The 21,272-nt window shown below is 52.7% G+C and overlaps 1 protein-coding gene across 1 annotated transcript in view; it reads right to left on the bottom strand.

Annotated features, from left to right (window-relative positions):
• Positions 1–126: 126 nt before the first annotated feature.
• LGMN (legumain) overlaps positions 127–21,272 on the bottom strand; it is a 33,702-nt gene continuing 12,556 nt past the window's right edge. The window contains exons 3-14 of the mRNA XM_041758444.1: positions 14,000–14,097; positions 12,761–12,842; positions 11,035–11,120; positions 9,926–10,001; positions 9,142–9,204; positions 8,344–8,410; positions 7,405–7,523; positions 7,229–7,318; positions 5,283–5,483; positions 3,574–3,744; positions 2,109–2,176; positions 127–1,885 (exon numbers count right to left, since the gene is read on the bottom strand). Coding sequence (XP_041614378.1) covers positions 1,843–1,885; positions 2,109–2,176; positions 3,574–3,744; positions 5,283–5,483; positions 7,229–7,318; positions 7,405–7,523; positions 8,344–8,410; positions 9,142–9,204; positions 9,926–10,001; positions 11,035–11,120; positions 12,761–12,842; positions 14,000–14,097 — 1,164 coding nt within the window. The 3' untranslated portion in view covers positions 127–1,842. The remainder of the gene's footprint in view (positions 1,886–2,108; positions 2,177–3,573; positions 3,745–5,282; positions 5,484–7,228; positions 7,319–7,404; positions 7,524–8,343; positions 8,411–9,141; positions 9,205–9,925; positions 10,002–11,034; positions 11,121–12,760; positions 12,843–13,999; positions 14,098–21,272) is intronic.

Raw genomic sequence — 21,272 nt, 5'->3', positions numbered from 1 at the left:
CTGCCTGTGTCTCTGCCTCTGTCTCTCATGAATAAATAAATCTTTAAAACAGAGAAATCAAACAGGAAGGATTTAGTACGAGGGACAAGAGCCTGTGGAGCCCCAGAAGGACAAAGCAGGCCGAGGTGCTGTGACTAGGAAATTGTTGTTTATTGAGGAATAAAACATGGCTGCTCTTCACCTTTGGAACCACGAATATTCAAGCTTCTGTATTTATTAGATAAGTACCTTGCTCTACAGAGAGGACAAACGAGACGCAAGACCCCATTCCTAAGAGGACGAATAGAGCTTTTCACCGCCTGCATCGTGAGTCCTTCTAAAACACTCCCTTTAAAAATTCTTCCTTTTGGTGTTTTCCTTTGGGCCTCAGGCAGTCCTTGGGGGCCCGTCACTGAGTGTTCGTGATGACACCGTGTGCTCCCTGTTGTTAGCTGAAGCCCTAGCACACCCCCAGATCTCTGGACCCCTGAGGTCATCTGATCACAGGGAAAGGACAACCGTGGACCCATTAGAAAAAAAGAAGCACCTGGAATCTGCCACAGACATGACCCCGGTGCTGGTGTCCCGGCTTCTGGTCCGTAACCCAAAGCCCCTAAGGCTTCGATGGCTGCTATATAACAGGCGGTCGTTGGCACCCAGGTGTTGGCGTCCAGGTGGTGTCACTTGCTCTCTCTCCAGCTCCTACCTCAACAGCACCTGGCTCTGTGGCTTATTCTGAGAAATAGCATCACTGAAATGTCACGAGCAAACCACACCATCCCATGTACACATACAATCCAGAGGCATTCTGTATAATCAGTCATGTGTGCATTGCCACAACCCGTTCTAGGACATTCTCAATCTTCCCAAAAGACCCACATCCCCAACAGCAATAGCCCCTTCCCCCCCTTCCCACTCTGCCCACTGCCTGATGCCTCTTGTCCACTTTCCGTGTCCATGGACCTGCCCGTCCTGGACATCAGCTGGAGGTGGAACCGAGGGTGCGTGGTCCTTGGCGACAGGTGACTTGGCTGGGTGGCACTCCGTTCCTGTTTGCTGCTCTAGGCCGCCCCCTACAGGGGTGCGCTCAGGTCACAGACACGTCCTCAGGGAAGTCCCTGCTGAGTTCATCCATGTGGAGGGGGGGCGCTAGGCCCAGGGAACAGCCAGGCAGCCTCTGCCTCCAGAAGCGGATGCACCCCACCCCCTCCCATCCAGTGAACTCAGACCCTGACGCAGCCGAGCTGTGAGATGCCCCAGGGCAGCCCTGCCAGCCAGGGAGGAGCTTTCTGCAGACACTCCGGATGGGGCTGAAGGGGCTCAAGGGGAAGTGGCACCCAGATTCCCCTGGGATCTCTCACTGGAGGGAAAAGTGCTGGGGGCACAAGGGCAGCTGGTCACAGGGCACAGGAGGCTGAAGTGTCCAGGGCGCAGGACTGGGGGGGTAGAGGGCAGCACCAGCTGCAAAGTCAGGGGCCTGAAATTACTACTCAGGCTCAGTCATGAATCTTTATTTTCGTAAGCCTTGCCTGTTATTGATAAATAAAGATATAAAAACAATCAAAGATCTTAGCATTTTCTAAAGATCATTTTTCATCGGGGGCTGTGCGTCTATCTTGGGTAAAATCATTCCGAGGATGCGCAGGCCTGGCCTCCAACCCCCTGGGACAGAGACCCTGGTAGCGAGAGCCTGTTGCCCCCCTACACCTCAAGACTGGAAGCACACTCAGAGGCAGGCAGGCCCCAAGGCACACGGGACCTGAGGGAGATGGGGGAGGGAGCCTGCACCCCGGAGCCCCAAGGCCCCTCCCGGGTGTGAGTCCGGGTGTGAGTCCACGCAGAGGCGCTCCAGAGGCCAACGTGTCAGTAGTAGTGGAGGCACACCTTGTCCATGGACAGCTTGATTCTGCAGGAGTCAGGAAGGCAGAGCGGGTGAGTCGTGTCAGGGGTGGCAACCCCATGCCAACCTCACACAGCCTGGAGCAGGCCATCCTCGGGACGCAGCCATCAATGGTGAGCACCCGGGGTGGGGATCTGATGCCCTCCCGTGTGGTAGGCAGAGAAGACAGCACCCTGCCTCGCAGGGCGACCCTCCCACTGCTGGGGGTGGGGGGAGGCCCGTGACCTACCTGTCGATTGGGAAAGGCCTCTCACAGAGGTTGGCAAGCACGTGTAGCTGCCTGAGCGCATACTCGTACTGCAGGGAAACAAGCCCCCAGGGACGTGGTCAGATGCCCACCCAGCTCCGCATGGGGAACCCTACCACCACCACCGCGCTCCCAGACCTAACGCCTCCTGACCCATAGTCCTGGACCCCCTCCCCCAACTCGGTCATGCACTGAGATTTGTGGGCTGGGGCCCATGGCAGGGTTGGAGTTGGGCCCCCGCCCGCCTGGCCTCCAGTTCCAGGAACCTCCTTCTCGGGGGGGCCTGCACTGAGGACGGGACCAGCAGATGTGGCTCCAGCTCGCAGCAGGTGAAGACTGCAAGGACCAGGAAGGTTAGTTTATCTGGAAAAACCTCCCGGGGAGTCTGGAAACACTCAGGAGGAAGGAACAAATCCACTCCAAGTGGTTCCAGACGCAAAACATCAACCCCCGAAAACAAAGCATTGATTAAACAAGGGGGAGAGTTTTAATTAAACAAGTGAGAAAAATACCTGCCTGACAAAGTTAAAGAAAAGAAAAAATAAAACTGAGAGCCTCTGGGTAACAGAGTGCATCATCCCGAGCTCCCAGCTCCCTGTCTTTGGGGACATCACAACCGAGTACACACATCACGGCCCGACCGTGCCTCTGCCACAATGGAAACATTCTAGACAATTCTCCCCACGCAGAGGCTGTAGCCCCAAGAGAGTAGCGCACACTGGAGATATGGCTACTGCAGCCAAGACACAAAGCTTTCATCTTATTTCATTTGAATTAGTCTAACGGATTTGAATCTAGATCCAAGCGGCCGTCCGAGGCCAGTGACCGTGCATGGGGAGCACAGTTGAGAAGCAGAAGTCGGCACACCTTCTGGGAACGCTGGAGAGGACGCATTTCTGACTTTGCGGGCGGCAGGAGCCCCACAGACTGCAAGGGGAGCATGGCCACGCCCCTGGGAGACAGTTTATGAGGACAGGCTGGGGCAGGACAGGCTCGCAGCTGCCCTACCGACCGTGTCCCCACAAGGGTCCAGCCGCACAACCTGACCAAAGTGCCTCCTGCCCGACCTTGTGGGGTCTGCGGGGAAGGAACCACGCTCCCATCCTCTGACAGTAAGTGTGGGGATAGGTTGGGGGCCCAAGGGACAGAGTCCCGATGGCCGCTGGGGCGTGGGGCATGCAGGGACCCAGCAGGCGCTTGTGGGGAAGCAGCACCCCCCGTCACTTGAGTCATGACAGACACATGCTCACCTACCTGGCAGCGTGCATGCCTGGGGCCGGCTCCTGCGGTCAGCAACCAGGCCGTCCTGCCCCCACCCCTCCCCACCCCCATGCCCGTCGGAGGCCCCAGGCAGCGCCTCTGGTTCCTGAGCCTGGATGGGACCCTCTATGAGGCAGCAGGCCTCCTGTGACCTCAGGGGACAGGCACCTCGCAGTGGGGATCTCACCATGACGGAGTGCCAGTTGAAGCAGTGCGTGCGGAAGTGGGTCACGGCCGCCTGGAAACAGTCGTAGGCCCTAAGCTCGGCCCTGTCGGACAGCAGCCACTTGGCCTCTGTGTCGGAGCTCGCCATCAAGGAGACCATCTTGCGCACAGCCGTGTCAATGACGTGCCTTGCCTGTGAGGACAACACAGCCTGACTCAGGGTGGCCCCTTGGAGCCGTGATCGCTCAGGGGCCTGTGTACAGATCTCTCTCCTCACGTGGCTCCTGGCCCAGCAACGCCCACAAGGCGCCGGGGAGCTTCACCGGCCTCCAGCTCAGGACGTGATCTGGGTCCTGGGGTCAAGTCCTGCGTTGGCGCCCTGCCCGGCAGGTGCCTGCCCTCCCTCCCCCTCAGCCCCTCCTGCTGTTCACGCTCACTCTCCCTGTCTTACTCTCTCACTTGCTCTCTCTCAACTAAATAAATGAATCTTTAAAACAATCAGACACCAACAACAGCATCCTGTGGGGGGAGCCATGTGCAGGGGAGACGTGACAGCCAGAAAGCCTCGCACGACCCTGTGCTCTTGGGGTCTCTGAGAGATGGACACTTTTGCCTCCAAACACCTGAGGTGCAGGCAAGGCCCACCCTGAGGAGAGCAGCAGGTGTACAAACTGTGGCCAAGCAACTGTCCCGTGAATGGAGCCGCCTGTTCCAGAAACCACCTGACAGACATGGGGCACAGAGGGTGGTGGCACGTCCTTCCCACATGCTGAATAAAAAACATACTTTACCACAAAATAGGTCGAATACTTTTCTAACAGGTCAATATATTTATAAAACTTCAGCGTTCATTTCTAACGCAGCAGATACCACGATCACCGCATGTCAACACAGCACTTTGGAGTCCAGGCTCCAGTAGGAATGGAGGGAGGTCCCAGACCAACCCAGACGAGGACCTCCTTGTCACCCTGTGCTGCACTCTAGTTACTACGCCCCTGCGGGGCCCTGTTGGGATTATCAGACACAGGAATGGGAGCCAGACCACAGCCATGGTCTCTGTCCTGGAAACGCGGGCTACACGGCACAGGGCGGACACTGCCAGGATGATACAGCCTCTACCCGGCCTCCCGGGGCCTGCTTGCCAGCTGGTGCTTCTAGACACACGGCTGCAGCTTCAATCGCCAATTCTGCAGGTTTCAAAGAATCAGATGAGCTGCTGCAAACAATCAGCAGTGGTAAAAGGGCAAAAGATCGCTCACACGAATTTTAGGCTCAGGAAGAATTTTAGGCTCTATGATTTCCTAAGGGGGTAGAAACGTAGGCTGCATTGCATTTTTTTAAAACCATGATTGGCTAATAACTCATCAAGTGGCAACACACACGCAGAATGTTTCCTGAGCAACTAGGAATAAAAACAAGGAAACGCCCACATCCCATCTGTGCTGCTGCCCAGGGACCAAGGTCAGGATAAGGACAGCTCGGCCCTGCTCACTCACCTCCCTGTTAACACACACAAGGGCCACACGCCTTCCCACTGCCTCCTATGTGGCCGGAGGGGGTGGGCCCTGCTGTGGCCCAGCTTCACGTCCCACTGGCCAAACATCAGGAATCAGGACACAGACACCCAGGTCCCTGCTGGTGGACCCTCAAGACGCAGACACCCAGGTCCCTTGCGCTGCCTGCTGAGGCTGGGAGCAGCAACTGGAAATGGTTCCTTCAAGCACGACTTACATCCAGGTGCCTGTGGATCTGCTCCACGAGAGTCCTGGACTCCTGCAGATCATTGGTGCTCATCAGCTTCCTTTTCATGATGGTGAGGGGCACCTCAGGGCTCGGGGTGAGGTCAAGGTGCTTGACAGGAGGCAGGGAGATAGGGGCGCTGGCCTTGTGCTTCATCCCCTGGAACTGCATCACTTTCATGGCGGAGATGGACTGAGGAGAGAGGGGATAGCCAGGTGAGTGGGAGAAGCAGACATCCCATTTGGTCCTGGCTCTGGCCACTCGGGGAGGCTCCCCGCTCAAGCCCATGGCCTCAGGACCACAGAAGGGCCCCAGTCACAGCCTGTGAACACACACTTGGCCCTCAACACGGGGACAGAAGACACATGTGAGCACTTGAGGTCCCCTAATGATGAACTTCGAGATGCCTGAAATCCTCTATGGGAGAACCACTCACTGTGTCACAAAGGAAAGGCCATCACAGCTCCACAGGGACCTGAGCCAGGACTCAGGTTTTCAGCCAGGAAAGACTCTGGGTTCTGCTGCCCTATCTAAGCACCACCCCCTCCCCAGCCAACCCCACAGCTGCGCGCCACCCCCCCGCCCAACCCCACAGCCCATGCACCACTCCCCCGGCCAACCCCACAGCCCACGCCACCCCTCCACCCAACCCCACAGCCCACACCACCCCTCCACCCAACCCCACAGCCTGTGCCGGCCCCCCCACTCCTGCCCTACCCCACAGTCCATAATCCCTTGGCCAACCCTGGATTCAGGATCAGGAAGGCACAAAGCCCAGCTTAGAACTGGATGACATCTGGGTCCACTGAGAGGGACAGCGGACCGTCAGGGCCAAACAGGCATGTCAGCCAGGCTCCAGACTAGACCCCCCCATCAGAGGGAAGAAGTGTGACAAGGAATCCTTTTCCTAAACCAAGCAAGTTCTAAGACAAATAATAAAATATACACAAACATCTATCAACATATCGTGTTTGGAAAGGTCCCTCCTATGTCTTCAACCAAGACCAGGCACAGCCAGTGCAGAAGTCAAATGCCAGCAGGAAGCCTCTCCTGCTTCAATCCCACAGGCCAGGGCAGTGCCACCTCTGATCCCGCCTCCAGCAGGTCACCTTCCCTTGCCATCTCCCCTCCCTGCTCCACCACCACTACTCATGAGGCCCAAGAAGGCCTGGGGCACCCTGAGGGCATATCTCCTGCCCAGGCTCAGGTCTACATGGTGCCAGCGAGGAGCTGAAGGCAGCGGCACTGACCAGCTCACAGCGTCTCCTACAAGGACAGTGCTGGCACTGAAGGAACACATGACTGCTGGGGCAAGATAAGCTAGTGCAGGCCGCCTAGGGAACAATGTTCGGTCACAGACACCCCCCTGCACGTGGCAGGGGTCAGCTCCAGCTGGCAGCACAGCAGCCACCTGCTGTGACCTCTGTCCACACAGCCCTGATAAACTCATCCATTTAACCACTGTAGGTCCCTTCTCAACACAGCTGGGTCTGCGGCTGTGGAATTCCCTACATTCTGGTCTGACAGTAAAGGTAACAAGCTGCCACATGCAGGGCTGGGGTCCTCTGAGGCACTGCCCCGAAACTCACAGAAGCTTTCAAGGCTGTGACCTCTTCCTACGTGCCTAGCCTGCTTAGTGTTTCTGGTGCGTGGTCTTCTTTGATTGAACTCTACAGCTCTGACCGAGGAGGACATGGAGATTCGGGGAAGCAGTCCACCCCAAATCTCACAGCTTTTCAAGAGTGAACCTAACAAAGTCTGATCCCAGAGTCCAGGCCCGGTGCCCCGGATGCAGCTGGCAGCAAGGGGCAAAGCCATCTACACCTCAGCCATCTTTCTCCTGGGTCTCCGCCCCTCTCCCCCAAGAGAGGCATGTTCCGGGGGAGCCAGGCCGAGGCTCTACATCAGTGGCAGCAGTGTGAGGCTGCCCTTCTCACCTTGTTTCCGTACTGCATGACGTGGCTGGTGTTGGTGTGGGACTTCACCAGCTGGTACTGCCTGTGGAGGGTCTCCTTCGTCAAATCCTCCTGCAAAGACAGAAACATGAAAGTCCTCTGATGATCAGAGCCAATGGCCACGCCTCAGTGGAACAGCCAGATTCTCAGGGGCTCACCACATCCGAGTCCTCCATCCAGTTGACGCTATACCAGTCCCCCAGGAATGTGGACCTCTTCTCGTCATAGTAACAGGCGTAGGATGACTCGCTGGGGTTGGCTGCTGTGGTCGCATAAACTAGGAGGGATTCAAGACGTCGTGCTGTAACCCTCTGCCCCCTGCTGTGGGTCCTTCCCTCCTTCCCAGTGCGCTCAAAGCTGGCAGCTGTACCCAGCCCTGTTCATTCGGTGACAGTCACTGTCTACAATTAAATGTGGGAGAAAGAGAAGCTGGTTGACAGACACTTTCTGTGGAAATAAATAAGCAAGCTCGCATGCTCACTAGGACGCCGAGGTATTTTAGAACAATGCTGAAAGATTATAATAGCTCTGGAAACTCAAAGGACATGAAATGAAACCTAATCTCACTTCCAGAGAAATCCACTGTTTACTGGACAAACGCTTTGCCTAAACATATACAATAGCCAGCATTTACTATTTTGCTACTGTGGGCTCAGGATCGTGCTGGGCAAATGTCAACACCTCAAATGCACCTCCCCCAGCAGACAGGCACCATCTTTATCCCCACTTTACAGGGGGGAATAACCGAGGGTCAGTGAGGGTCAGTCAGTCAACTGCTCAAGATCACAGCCAGCTGGCAATGCCTCGCAAGGGACCAGAGCTGGTCTCAGGACTATGTGACCCTGGACTTCAGGAGCTTTACTAGTCCCTGGAAGAAGACCAGAAAGCTCCCATTGGTCTTTTCTCCCAGACCACTAATATGTGAAGGTGGAGCCCAGAGCTGCCCTTACCCCTACTTCTGTGCACCAGGCTGCCCTAGCTCCCCACTCATAGAGACCCCTTGGTTCTTCACATCACAGAATCGGAGTGGAATGACCAATCGTGCCACTGAGCAACCTGCTCACCCGCTGGGCTCAGAGGCCAGACCCACCACCTACCATTGATGTTGCTGGGCAGGTGCCTCATCATGGACCCAGATTCACAGGCTTCGATGTAGAACACCATCTGTGAGGCAGACGAGACAGGTGACCTCACACACATGTGGCTCTGGCTCTGCCCCTCTCTTCACCCACTTTTCAGAGTCTTTTACTCTTGCTTCTGGGAGCTACCTCTGCTGTGAGTGGCTGCTGGAGGCTACAGAAGCTGCCGTCATGCAAGCCAGAAAGACTCAGAGCTACTCATTACTAACAGACTAAATGATCTATTAGTTCAAATGATGCAGGCAAATAGTCCCACAGGTCATTCTAAGGAAAACTGTTTCGCCATTCGATACAGGGAGACAGTGCAGCAGGCCATCTTTCCAACATTTCTGTCATGTACGTGCCTGGGCTATTCAGTTTCTGTAAAGGCTGTTCCTGGAATGAGCAAAGGCCAAAGTGTAGGTAAGATGGTGGTATCTTCACCAACACCTAACTGGTGTCAGCGCTAAAAACAGGGGTCTTCAAAGCAGCCCGTAGACCATCAACATCATCTCATCAACTCAAAGCCAAGTTTTCAGGCCTCTCCCCAGGCTCTGAGTCAAACTCTAGCGCTGGGGTTCACACCGTGTCTTAATAAGAACTCTAACAATTCTGATCTAACAGCTAAAGCCCTAGAATCACTAAAGGTAAGTCCTGGAGAACTGGCGATCAAGACTGAGCACATGGACATTCTCCAGAAAACAGCTGTGTGGAGTGGGGGCAGTCGTGGGATGGCAGGCTCTGCATCACCCCCAAGCCATCAAGTGCTGACATTACCTTTTGGTACATCTTGTGTTTGTACATGTAATGGATGGTGTCATTCAGGTCCTTCACATGAAGCTGAAAGGTAGGAAGACTGACATTCAGACCAAAAGATCAAAAGAAACCACTTGCTGGATAACTTGCTGATAAAGCCCTAACAATGCTCTGTAAATTCTGGCCCTTAGAAACATCGTGACCCGCATTATCCCCACGTGGCATCTCACTTGTTTTATTTAAATATTGAAAAAGGGAGGGACACCTGAGCGGCTCAGTGGTTGAGCATCTGCCTTTGGCCTAGGGCGGCGTGATCCCCGAGTCCTGGGATCAAGTCCCACATGGGGCTCCCTGCATGGAGCCTGCTTTTCTCCCTCTGCCTGTGTCTCTACCTCTCTCTGTGTCTCTCATGAATAAATAAAATCTTTAATTAATTAATTAATTAATTAAATGTATGTATGTATATATATACATATTTATAAAGTGGAAGAGAGTGTGCTTTCTCATTCATTATTTTGTTTGAAGCATTCAGAGACCGTGTTCTACTATTGCATCTAGTGCCATGTACCCAAGTCTGGAGACGGTTTACTGAGGCTGGGATATGAAGAGAAATGCAGGGAACTCCTGCTGGAAGAGATGCTTCTGCAGATTCCAGGCTGCTAAGTGTGTCTCCTGCACTCACTGGCCACACACAGAAACCAGCCCAGGCAGGGCGTTAGAAACACACATTACAGTCTTAACTTTGACACCAAGGTTGTGTTTGCCAGCCTCCTACTCTGTCCTCACAATGTTAAGAAAAACTCACTTCGTCATTAGGAAACACCAGGATGCCAGTAGCTCCATGATCAGTGAAGTAAATGAACACGTGATCCCGGGGTCCACTGTCGAGAGAGTGTGACAGACAAGAAGAGTCAGATTTGACCAGTTCCTATTCTCACTTCTCTGAAAAGTTGCTCTTACCGAAAAGTAAGAAGAGGCTTGAGAACTACGGTCCCCCAACTAGACACGACGAGGAACCCAGGGCCTGCTACCCGCCTCTGCCCTCAGCTCCCTCTGAGGGTGACCATGAACCCCAAGGCACATTCTAGAGCTTCGCAGTTATAAATTATGGTCAGGAAGGCAGAGACGTCTGCTGGGTAGCTTATCTTATGGACCAGGTGTGATTCAAAGAGTGGCATCCCTTGGTAACCAGGATGCACGCCAGCAGCCACTCTCTTACCAGGTCTCCCCAAAATGAGGAATGAAGCCAGAACACACACAGAAAAAAAGTCCTTCAGCTCAGACATCCTCTCTTCCAGGCCCTTCTGCCTGCACATCGTCTGCCCACGGTGTGCCCTGCCCACCTGCCCATATACTCACTTGTGCTTACCTCTCCCCTCCAGCATGAGAGGAACAGTACCACCTGTTAAGGACCTGAGGTGGTCTGAAGGCATGTGACCACAGTCCCGACATCACTTAAAAGTGCTATATAAAGAGATGCTAAACATCTCCCACCCAGACAGTGGCAGGCAGCAGGGCTGGTTTTTCCAGTACAAAGGCTAGTGCTGTGCATGTGGACATGCTCCTCTCCCCAACAGGCCAACCTCGAACACAGCACAGAACAGCAGCCCAGACCAATGTGACTGGCTGCGGGGCTTCAGGCCTGTCTCGGGTGCATTCCGCTGGCTGTGGAACATACCAGCACTAAGACCCATGGACAACAAAAAGCAATGGGTATAAGTAATAGGGAACATTTCATTAATAATAACAGTGAACCACCCCGGCTCCTAGAGTTTATTCAGTACAGAGATGGGCTCCCCCAAAGAAGCCACAGCTCTGCACAGCCTGTCCGAAGTCAGGACAAGGGAAAGAACGTCACCTATGCTGGGTGCCAAACCACTCAGGAAAGTGTGCTAGCTATAAAACAGACGTTACCTCTTCAAGACCTTTCCAGAGCCTTTGCCCTTCACTGCTTCCTCGTCACCTCTCAACACGGCGAGGAAATTTTGTGGGGTGACATCCTACAGAGAATTGGAAGTCAAAATCAGATGCCGCTGTCATTCTAAATCAGAGCGTTTACTGATGTAGCAGAGCACACATCTTTAAGGCTCGAGGCTTAAGAGCAAAGACTGGAACGAAGTAAGACCTGACACAAGGCCAGTGTTCCTGGAGCCTGTGCATGACCTCCTGTCAAATATCATCTTGCTGTTGGCTGATGGCAACTCCTGCCATCCCTTCCTGACCATTACGAAGTCCACGTTTAGAAACTCAAGACGCTGGTAGGTAGGGACTAACAGCAGAGAAGGAGTGAAGCATCTCAGAGGAAGAGCAGAGGGAGGAGAGCCGTTAGTACTGGGCCTCCCTTTGCATCCAGTTTGCTGCCTACAAAGTCAAATCCCAAGGATACTTGAGGTCCTTCAAGGTTAAAGATAACACCGATGCCTGAGCATTAAAAAAAAAAAAAAAAAAAAAAAAAATATATATATATATATATATATATATATATATATATATATATATAGAAAAGTATAAGGAGGGAGGAATCACCAAATTTTTTTTAATAAACTTATTTTTTATTGGTGTTCTATTTGGCAACATACAGAATAACACCCAGTGCTCATCCCGTCAAGTGCCCCCCTCAGTGCCCGTCACCCATTCACCCCCACCCCCCCCGCCCTCCTCCCCTTCCACCAACCCTAGTTCGTTTCCCAGAGTTAGGAGTCTTCCATATTCTGTCTCCCTTTCTGATATTTCCTACCCATTTCTTCTCCCTTCCCTTCTATTCCCTTTCACTATTATTTATATTCCCCAAATGAATGAGACAATATAATGTTTGTCCTTCTCCCACTGACTTATTTCATTCAGCATAATACCCTCCAGTTCCATCCACATTGAAGCAAATGAATCACCAAATTTTCTATACCTACCATCTAAGAGTCCAGATGTTTCCTTATTTCACTATATTAAAGAATTTTCATGAAAATGGGATCATCTACATCACATGTATGATGTGTTCAGTTTAAGTGTACTTGAATTTAAAAGAAACTGAAAGAACTGCTGAATTTCAGATAAATGCTTCTTTAACTACCAGGAATATTAGTTCCTAAATGATGCTTCTGAAATCAGGAGAAAGAGACCATGGCAAACCACAAGACAGCATCACTATGGTGCTTTTTACAAATGTGTCAATTGCTTCAGCCTGTATCGACAGGGGATACTATTCAGAAGTGATTTGCATTAACAATTAATAAAAAACATTCTCAGCAAAATCCAGGGCTGCTCTGTGCCAGGACTGGTGCTGAGAAAATTGATTTTCAGAAAAGAGCATAGGTCTCTAATTAGGTTAGCAGCAAGACCTCAAGAAAATCAGGTATTACTGAAGGAAATCTACGATCAGGCTTAAAGTGTGGGACGACCAGAATCTAAAGATCAGTAGACTACCACTTATTTCTAACTTGCTTTTCCAGTTTTTTCTTTCCCTTGGCTTTCTTACAAAACTCTCAGAAATTACTCCTCAAGCACAAATCTTAACAGGAACACAAAGCACTGACCAGAAATCAATCAGTCTAGTGAGGTTCTGAACCTGGAAATGCAAGAATGAGGGGAGAATCATCACTGGAATGGAAAGCAAAGCCTTTGGCTCCATGCCCCTGCCCCTCACCTCGCCGGTATAATCCTTGAGGACACCCTGGTAGACGTCCGAGCCATTGGGTCTGTTAATCACAATGCCTGGTGTGGGATTGCTGAAAACCAAAGGACACATTGGAAGCACATGATGGGTCACATCTCTGAAATATCTCTTCAAAAACAGGCCCCCGTTACATATAAAAATAGTCGGCAACCATGTTTGCTAAAGACATTTCTCATCACCCACCCAGTCGCCAAGGTACTAAGGGTTTTAGAGCTTGGGGTGGGGGGGGGGGATCTCAGGCAGCCCCCAGGTGTCGAGTTCTTGGCAGGAGCAACCAAGAGCTATCCTGGAAACTGAGGACAGGTGTGCCTGGCCTCCTGTGGGAACCATTGAGCATCCCGAGGGCAAGATCTGAGCAAAAGATCTCTCAGAGCAAAACTACTTACAGAAAAAGACAGGGGGAAAGGCAAGACCTTAATACAAGAGCTTAGGTGTGAAAGCCCAGGATGGAGTATGTGCCATCACAGGATCCCCATTGTTGGCTCCAGCCGGTAAGTCAGGGAGAAACCACATCTGTAGACATAGTACCCACACTGCTGCCCTGGTCTCCTCAAGACATCAGAGAGGCAGGCATAAGAGAACTATTCATAAAACTGAAGTCAACAAATAATAAAAGCAAATAGGCCCAGAAAGAAGGGTAGTTGGATCTAACCTACAAACGAGAGCCTTTTATGCACGGGGCTGCAGAGGCAACTCCTCCGTGCTGTGCGCCCTGCTCTAAGGTCACAAACAGGCCATGCAGAACCCAATGTGAGGTCTCCACGTTGAGGAGGAACTCACACTTTAAGCTCTTCCAGAGCACTGGCCCCCAAACACCCCTCAGCACTCAACCGCTGCTGCTGCCCCTGAGCAATGTTCCAAGTTCTATGGAAGCAGCCTTTGGGGTTTCATCTGCACGTCTGTTTTACGTTCTAATGTCTGTATTCTAATGCTGATTCTACAGATTCCTATGAGTCTGCATGCATTTATTAAAAAAAATATCCTGGGGGGGCACCTAGGTGGCTCAGTCTGACTGGTGGTTTTGGCTCAGGTCACGACCTCAGGGTCCTGGGATTGAGCACCTCATCGGGCTCCCTGCTCAGTGATGAGTCTGCTTGTCACCCTCTCCCTTTACCCCTCCCCACACACACATAAACATGCTCTCTGAAATAAATCAATCTTTTAAAACATCCTGAATTCACCACCAAGTTCAAAACGCTGCCTACTTACTCTTCAGAGTTGGCAATGTCATCGTACATCATCACAATGATCTGTTCATCAGGAATCCCATTTCGGTGAACAATCTGGTAGGCGTGGCATGCATCTGCCTGGGAGGAATGATTTTGTCAAGTGTTAGATTTTGCCCAGAAGGAGGCCAATTTTGGAGTTCTATGGAGCAACACATTCCTCCTCATGGAAGACATGCTCTGACTTTTGCTTTACTGGTGAGTTATTTAAATTATCTTAAAACACAAACACCAATATTTTTTCAACTCAGTTTTTTAAACTTCCTCATTTCACTCAATATCCAAACTGTTATTCATCAGGCAGTTGGTGAAGATGTGGACAATACATGGACATGCACACAAAGCACCACCACTGGGTAACCAGGGCCTTCAAAAGCCCTGAATAATTTTCCCTCTTCCACGCTATGTAAAAGTCTCCTGAAAGCCCTGAGATGGGTCTGAAGAACAAAATAACAAACGAAAGACCCAAAGCCTACTTCTCTATCAAATGGAATTCTTCTGATCTGAGTCACTGTGGCTGCCCATAGCAGCTATTCAGAGACCTGAGTGAAAACTCTTCAGCTCAGGAATGGAAAGGATGAATGTACTCTCTAGTTTAAAAAAAAAAAAAACTGCAACCACCGCAAGGCTGACAATATTAGGGATGAAAGAAAAGCTTTGTTAATGTGAGTCTCCGTCTGTAAGAGGCTGAAGACATTCTTTGCTTCCTTTTTCAGAAGACATGCAGTAGACTCCAGGACAAAGGAGTCATTTGAGGACCATGAAGAAAAATATCCCCTAACATTCTGCTTCTGTTTAATGATGTCTTTCCAGAAAAAAGACACAGGGGCACCTGGGTGGCTCGGTCAGTTAAACATCTGACTCTGGATTTTGGCTCAGGTCATGGTCTCAGGGTCATGAGATGGAACCCCACGTCAGGCTCCAAGCTCGGCACGGAGTCTGCTTGAGATTCTCTCTCCCTCTCCCCCTGCTAGTGTGCTCTACGATAAATTTTAAAAAAGAATACAGACATAAACAAACATGAAGAGAGTAGGGAGCCCAACTATCTCGCTCTCTAAGGAAGACGGCTTTAGGAACTGGAACTTTTGTACACATTACAGTCTTAAACGCTCATCAGGGCAATAAAGCTCATCAAGCATTATTCCCAGCATTTTGCCTGTAGATGCCTCACACATACAGACTTCACAGCCACAATGGGTGTTAAATACACCACTGCTGAATGTTGGATGGGTAAATCCTGGGTTTGGCACTCGGGAGCTGTGGGATGAATGGATGGCTGAAAAAATAATAAAAACTCACACATTTATGGACTTGTCAGGCATATACAGACTAGTGCTTGTCAGGCACTGCGCTGAGATTTTTCTATGCATTTTCTCATTTGATTCTCATAGCAACCCTACATGATCAAGGTAACGATTCCCACCTTATAGATAAGGAACCTGGAGCTTAGGGAGGTGAGGTGACTGGCCCAAGTCACCCAGCTCAGAGTGAGATATCCCTGGCACTGACTCCAGAACCTGATGCTGCTTCACACAGGAACAACAGGGGAATCGTGAAAGTTAAGCCCAGGGAAAGGGAGGAGCTGAAAATCATTAAAAAATAATTACTACTGGGGATCCCTGGGTGGCTCAGCGGTTTAGCGCCTGCCTTTGGCCCAGGGTGCAATCCTGGAGTCCCGGGATCGAGTCCCACGTCGGGCTCCTGGCATGGAGCCTGCTTCTCCCTCTGCCTGTGTCTCTGCCTCTCTCTCTCTCTACGTCTATCATTAAAAAAAAAAAAAATTACTACTTTACATCCATACAAATTGTTGAAATGTTTAAGTCCCCATAACTGTAACACCACCTGTAGTAGGAAAGATGTTCTACTACGGTGGTAGCCCCCAAAGATGTCCACATCCCAAAGCCCAGAGCCTATGACTAAGTTACATCATATGACAAAGGGGAATAAGACAGTGGATGGATTTAAGATGGCTCACTGGCTGACCCTAAAATAAATAGGGAGGTTATCCCGGATTAATCCAGTGGGCCCAATGTGATCACAGGCGTCCCTGTATGTGGAAGTAGGAGGCAGGAGAGTCATGTCACAGGGATACAATGTAAGAATACTCAACTGTCACTGCTGGCTGTGAACACAAAAGAGGGGGCCGTGGGCCAAAGAATGAGGACAGCCCCTAAAGGTTGGAAAAAGTAGGAACATGGCACTTCCCCCAGAGTGCCCAGAAAGGAACACAGACCCATTTAAGGTTTTCTCACCTCCAGGGCCCTAACATAATAAACGTGCACTGTTTTAAGCCACTAAGCTTGTAGTGATTTGTTACAGTCACAACAGGAAACTAATCCACTGATGGTGGAAGTTTACTGGGATAGGCACTTCCCTCAGGAAGACAGCTTGTCATCATCCAATCAAGTTGAAGCTCATCCCCACCAACCCGGTGATTCTGCTCCCAGCAAAACCCTAGGGGAACTCTACCCATGTGCCATAGAGGATTCCTCAGAGCAAAACAAAACAAAACCAAGAACTAACCCAAAGGACCATCAATAGCTGGAAAAACAAACTGCTATGTGCTCCTATAACGGGATGCCATGAAGCTCACGTAGGCAGATGGGTGAATGAATGAAATACAACCCATGTTTCAAAACAGATGAATCTCAGGAACATAATGAGAAAAAGAGCAAGTTGTAGAAAAATACAATCACTATGGTTATAGTTACATAAAGGCCAAAACAGGCTAAAGGAAATACTATAAGGTTTACAGTTAAATACTCACATGGTGAAACCATAAAGCAAAGTGAAGGAATGACTGACAGAAAATTCAGGCACTCACCCTCTGACGAGGAGAGCAGGGGGAATCAGTCAGAGGATAGGGTCTTAGTAATGTTCTTTTTTTTTCTTCAGTCTGATACAGATATTCATTTTCTTATTACACTTTATAACTTGCACACACATGTGATATAGACAATTGTTTGCTTTCTTTTTCATTGAAAAAAAAAAACCATCAAACCAATATGATGTCAGATTTCACCCACCCTTATGATACAAGTGGGCAGGCATACCACCTGCTCTCCTTGGTGACAAGGCATCCTAATTACTGATTTATTTTGTCGGAAGCCAGGTTCATTTAAAAAACTAAAATAAAAACAGGAATAAATCTAACAAAAGTATAAGACTTGTACACTGAAAATTTGAAAATATTGTTGAAGTAAATTAAAGATCCAAATAGAGAGATTATCTCATATTCATGGATTGGAAAACTTACTGCTATTAACATAAAAAAAAAATGATCAGCAGGCTTTTTTGCAGAAGTCAACAAGATGATCCTAAAACTTACAGGAAATTACAAAAAACCTAGAATAGCCAAAACAATTTTGAAAAAGTTACAGGACTTTCACTTCCTTTCATATATTGTATGTATCATATACTCTATTCCTACGATAAAGTAAGCTAGAAAAAAGAAAACATTAAGAAAATCATAAAGAAAATACATTTAGAGTATTACTGTATTTATTGAAAAAGATCTGCATATAAATGGACTCATGCAGCTCCAACCCATACTGTTCAAGGGTCAGCTGTACACTGGGGAAAGAAGAGTCTTTTCAACAAATGGTGCTGGAACCATTTGGAAATCCACATAAAAAGATGAACTTGGGCCTTCATTTCACACCATTCACAAATATTAACTCAAAATGGATCGTAGACTTCAATGTTAGGGCTAAAACAAACACTTCTGGAAGATATATTAGGAGAAAGTCTTCAGAGTTATAACTGCCAAAGATGTAGATACAACACCAAAAGCATGGCCTATAAAAGAAAAAAACTGATACAGTGGACATCATTAAATTTTTTAATTTTCAAAAGACACTGTTAAGAATTTGCAAAACTTGTATGAATAGAGAACTTGTATCTAGAACATCCAAAGAACTATAGTAACCCAATTAGACAATCCAAAGAAAAATAGGAGATTTAGGGGGTTTTGTTTGTTTTAGAAATCTTCATTTATTTATTTCAGAGGGAGAGAGAATGAGCAGGGGAGGGAGAAGCAGATTTCCCGCTGAGCAGTGAGACTGAGCAGGACTTGATCCCAGGACCCCAGGATCATAACCTGAGCCCAAGGCAGATGCTTAACCAACCGAGCCACCTGAGTGCCCCCCAAATGGAAGATTTTGAATAAGCATTTCACCTAAGATACACAAATGGCTAAAAAGCACATTAAAGATGCTCAATATCACTAAGTTATTGGGATATGTGAATTAAAACATCAAGATATCAATTCACAGCGAGACAAACAGTAACAAGGGTTGGTGAGGATGTGAAAACCAGGACCCTCCTCCATCCACTGCTTGTGGGAACATAAAACGGTGTCGTCCTTTTGGAAAGCAATTAAACAGTGTCTTAAAAGGCTGTGCGTACAGTTCCCGTATGACCCCGCAGTTCGATTCTCTCTGCACAAGAGAAGCAAAAACATTTATCTGGGGGAAGATGTACAGGAAAATATTCTTGGCGACATTATCCCTGATAAGCAAAAAACCTACACCAGCCACAAGCCTGTGAACTGTAAAGGGGCAGACACAGTGTGGTCCGTACACAATCCTTGCATAGAAAGGAGCAGGGTGCTCACATGCTACCCGGCAGATAAGCTGCCGAGACGCTGTGCCAGCAGAAGCAAGACTATAGGTCCGACCACTGCACTCACAGGAAACGTTCAGAAACGGCGACGTGACAGACGGAGGCTGTATTTTTAGTGGTTGCCCAGGGCTGGGGGCGTCTGAGGAAATGGGACCGGTCTAGCACCGGTTCTCGGTGGCATCGGCACGCCCCGCATGCCCCGCCACACCCCACACACCCCGCACGCCCCGTCACACCCCGCACGCCCCGCACGCCCCGTCACACCCCGCACGCCCCGCACGCCCCGTCACACCCCGCACGCCCCCGCACGCCCCGCACGCCCCGTCACACCCCCGCACGCCCCCGCACGCCCCGTCACGCCCCCGCACGCCCCGTCACGCCCCCGCACGCCCCGCGCACCCCCGCACGCCCCGTCACACCCCGCACGCCCCGCACGCCCCGTCACACCCCGCACGCCCCGCACGCCCCCGCACGCCCCATCACACCCCGCACGCCCCGCACGCCCCGGCACACCCCGCACGCCCCGTCACACCCCGCACGCCCCGCACGCCCCGCACACCCCGGCACACCCCGCACGCCCTGGCACACCCCGCACGCCCCGCACGCCCCGTCACACCCCGCACGCCCCGCACACCCCGGCACACCCCGCACGCCCCGGCACACCCCGCACGCCCCGGCACACCCCGCACGCCCCGCACGCCCCGCACGCCCCGGCACGCCCCGCACGCCCCGGCACGCCCCCGCACGCCCCCGCACGCCCCGTCACACCCCGCACGCCCCGTCACACCCCGCACGCCCCGCACGCCCCGGCACGCCCCGCACGCCCCGCACGCCCCGGCACGCCCCGGCACACCCCGCACGCCCCGGCACGCCCCGCACGCCCCGGCACGCCCCCGCACGCCCCCGCACGCCCCCGTCACACCCCGCACGCCCCGCACGCCCCCGCACGCCCCGGCACACCCCGCACGCCCCGCACGCCCCGCACGCCCCGGCACACCCCGCACGCCCCGGCACACCCCGCACGCCCCGGCACGCCCCGCACACCCCGCACGCCCCCGCACACCCCGCACGCCCCCGCACACCCCGCACGCCCCCGCACACCCCCGCACGCCCCGCACGCCCCCGTCACACCCCGCACGCCCCCGCACGCCCCCGTCACACCCCGCACACCCCGCACGCCCCGGCACACCCCGCACGCCCCGCACGCCCCGCACGCCCCGGCACACCCCGCACACCCCGCACGCCCCGCACGCCCCGGCACACCCCGCACGCCCCGGCACGCCCCCGCACACCCCGCACGCCCCCGCACACCCCGCACGCCCCGGCACACCCCCGCACGCCCCCGCACGCCCCGCACGCCCCCGTCACACCCCGCACGCCCCGCACGCCCCCGCACGCCCCCGTCACACCCCGCACACCCCGCACGCCCCGCACGCCCCCGGCACGCCCCGCACGCCCCGCACGCCCCCGCACGCCCCGGCCCACCGCGCCGAGAGGCACACGTGTCCCACCACGCGCCCGGCCCGCCTAGGCTCGGGCCCCTCGCCACCCCGACAAGCGACAGGCGCGCGCTTCGAGCCCCACTGTGAAAAGGGGGACAAAGCCCCGAAGGGCCCAGACACTCAGACGGGTCTCCTGAGCCCTGGCCGTGCCCCCACCCCAGGCCAGGTCGCGGCTCCCTCCCGCCGTGACGTGCTGGGCTGCCCCCAGCGCCGTTAACCGTCAGCGTCCGCGGCTGACTGGCCCCGCGGCGGGCAGGGGTCCGGGGCGTCCAGCCCATGCGCATTACCCGGTGCTCCGAGGCGGCACGGGAGGGGGCACTGGGCAGAGCCGAGGCCCACCCGCCGGCCCACCCGCCGGCCCACCCGCCCGCTTGTGGCACGCCGGCCCGCCGGCCCGGAGGCCTGACTGGCTGCCGCACCCGCGACCCCGACCCCTGACCCCTGACCCCGGGGTCGGCCGAGTCCCTCACAGCCCGCTGGCGCCACCTCCACCTCAGGCCCACCGTCGGCCAAACAGGCGCAACCGCCCGGGAGCAAAGCCGAGATTCAAGTGGCGCCCCCAGTCATGGTCACTGCAGTGCGGCCGCGTCCACGCCGGTAAGCGCCAGCGAAGGGGCCTGCAGTCCACTGCCTGAGGGGGCACAGCGATCGCTTCCTGGCACGTGCTGAGCACGTAGAGTTGCCCCCGCCCAGCCAGCAGAGGAGAACTGAAGATTTAACATGTGATGGGGCGGGGGCAAGGGGAACTAGGGAACCTTCTAGAATGGTGAAAGGGTCCCAAAACCAGGCTGTGACAATGCTTGCAAACTGCATGAATTTCCTACAACTCATGGAACTACACAATTATAACAGGTGAACTGTAGGACACGTGAATGTCTGCCTCAATAAAGCTGTCATTAAAAAGGAAGATCGGGGCAGCCCAGGTGGCTCAGCGGTTTAGCGCCGCCTTCAGCCCGGGGCCTGATCCTGGAGACCTGGGATCGAGTCCCAGGTCGGGCTCCCTGCATGGAGCCTGCTTCTCCCTCTGCCTGTGTCTCTGCCTCTCTCTCTCTCTCTCTCTCTGTTTCTCATGAATAAATAAAATCTTCAAAAAAAAAAGTGGTGATCGAGCACATTTTTAAAAAATCTATA

The sequence above is a fragment of the Vulpes lagopus genome, chromosome 6 (assembly GCF_018345385.1).
Source record: "Vulpes lagopus strain Blue_001 chromosome 6, ASM1834538v1, whole genome shotgun sequence".
NCBI classification, from domain to species: Eukaryota; Metazoa; Chordata; class Mammalia; order Carnivora; family Canidae; genus Vulpes; species Vulpes lagopus.
This window is presented reverse-complemented; position numbering and strand designations above follow the sequence as displayed.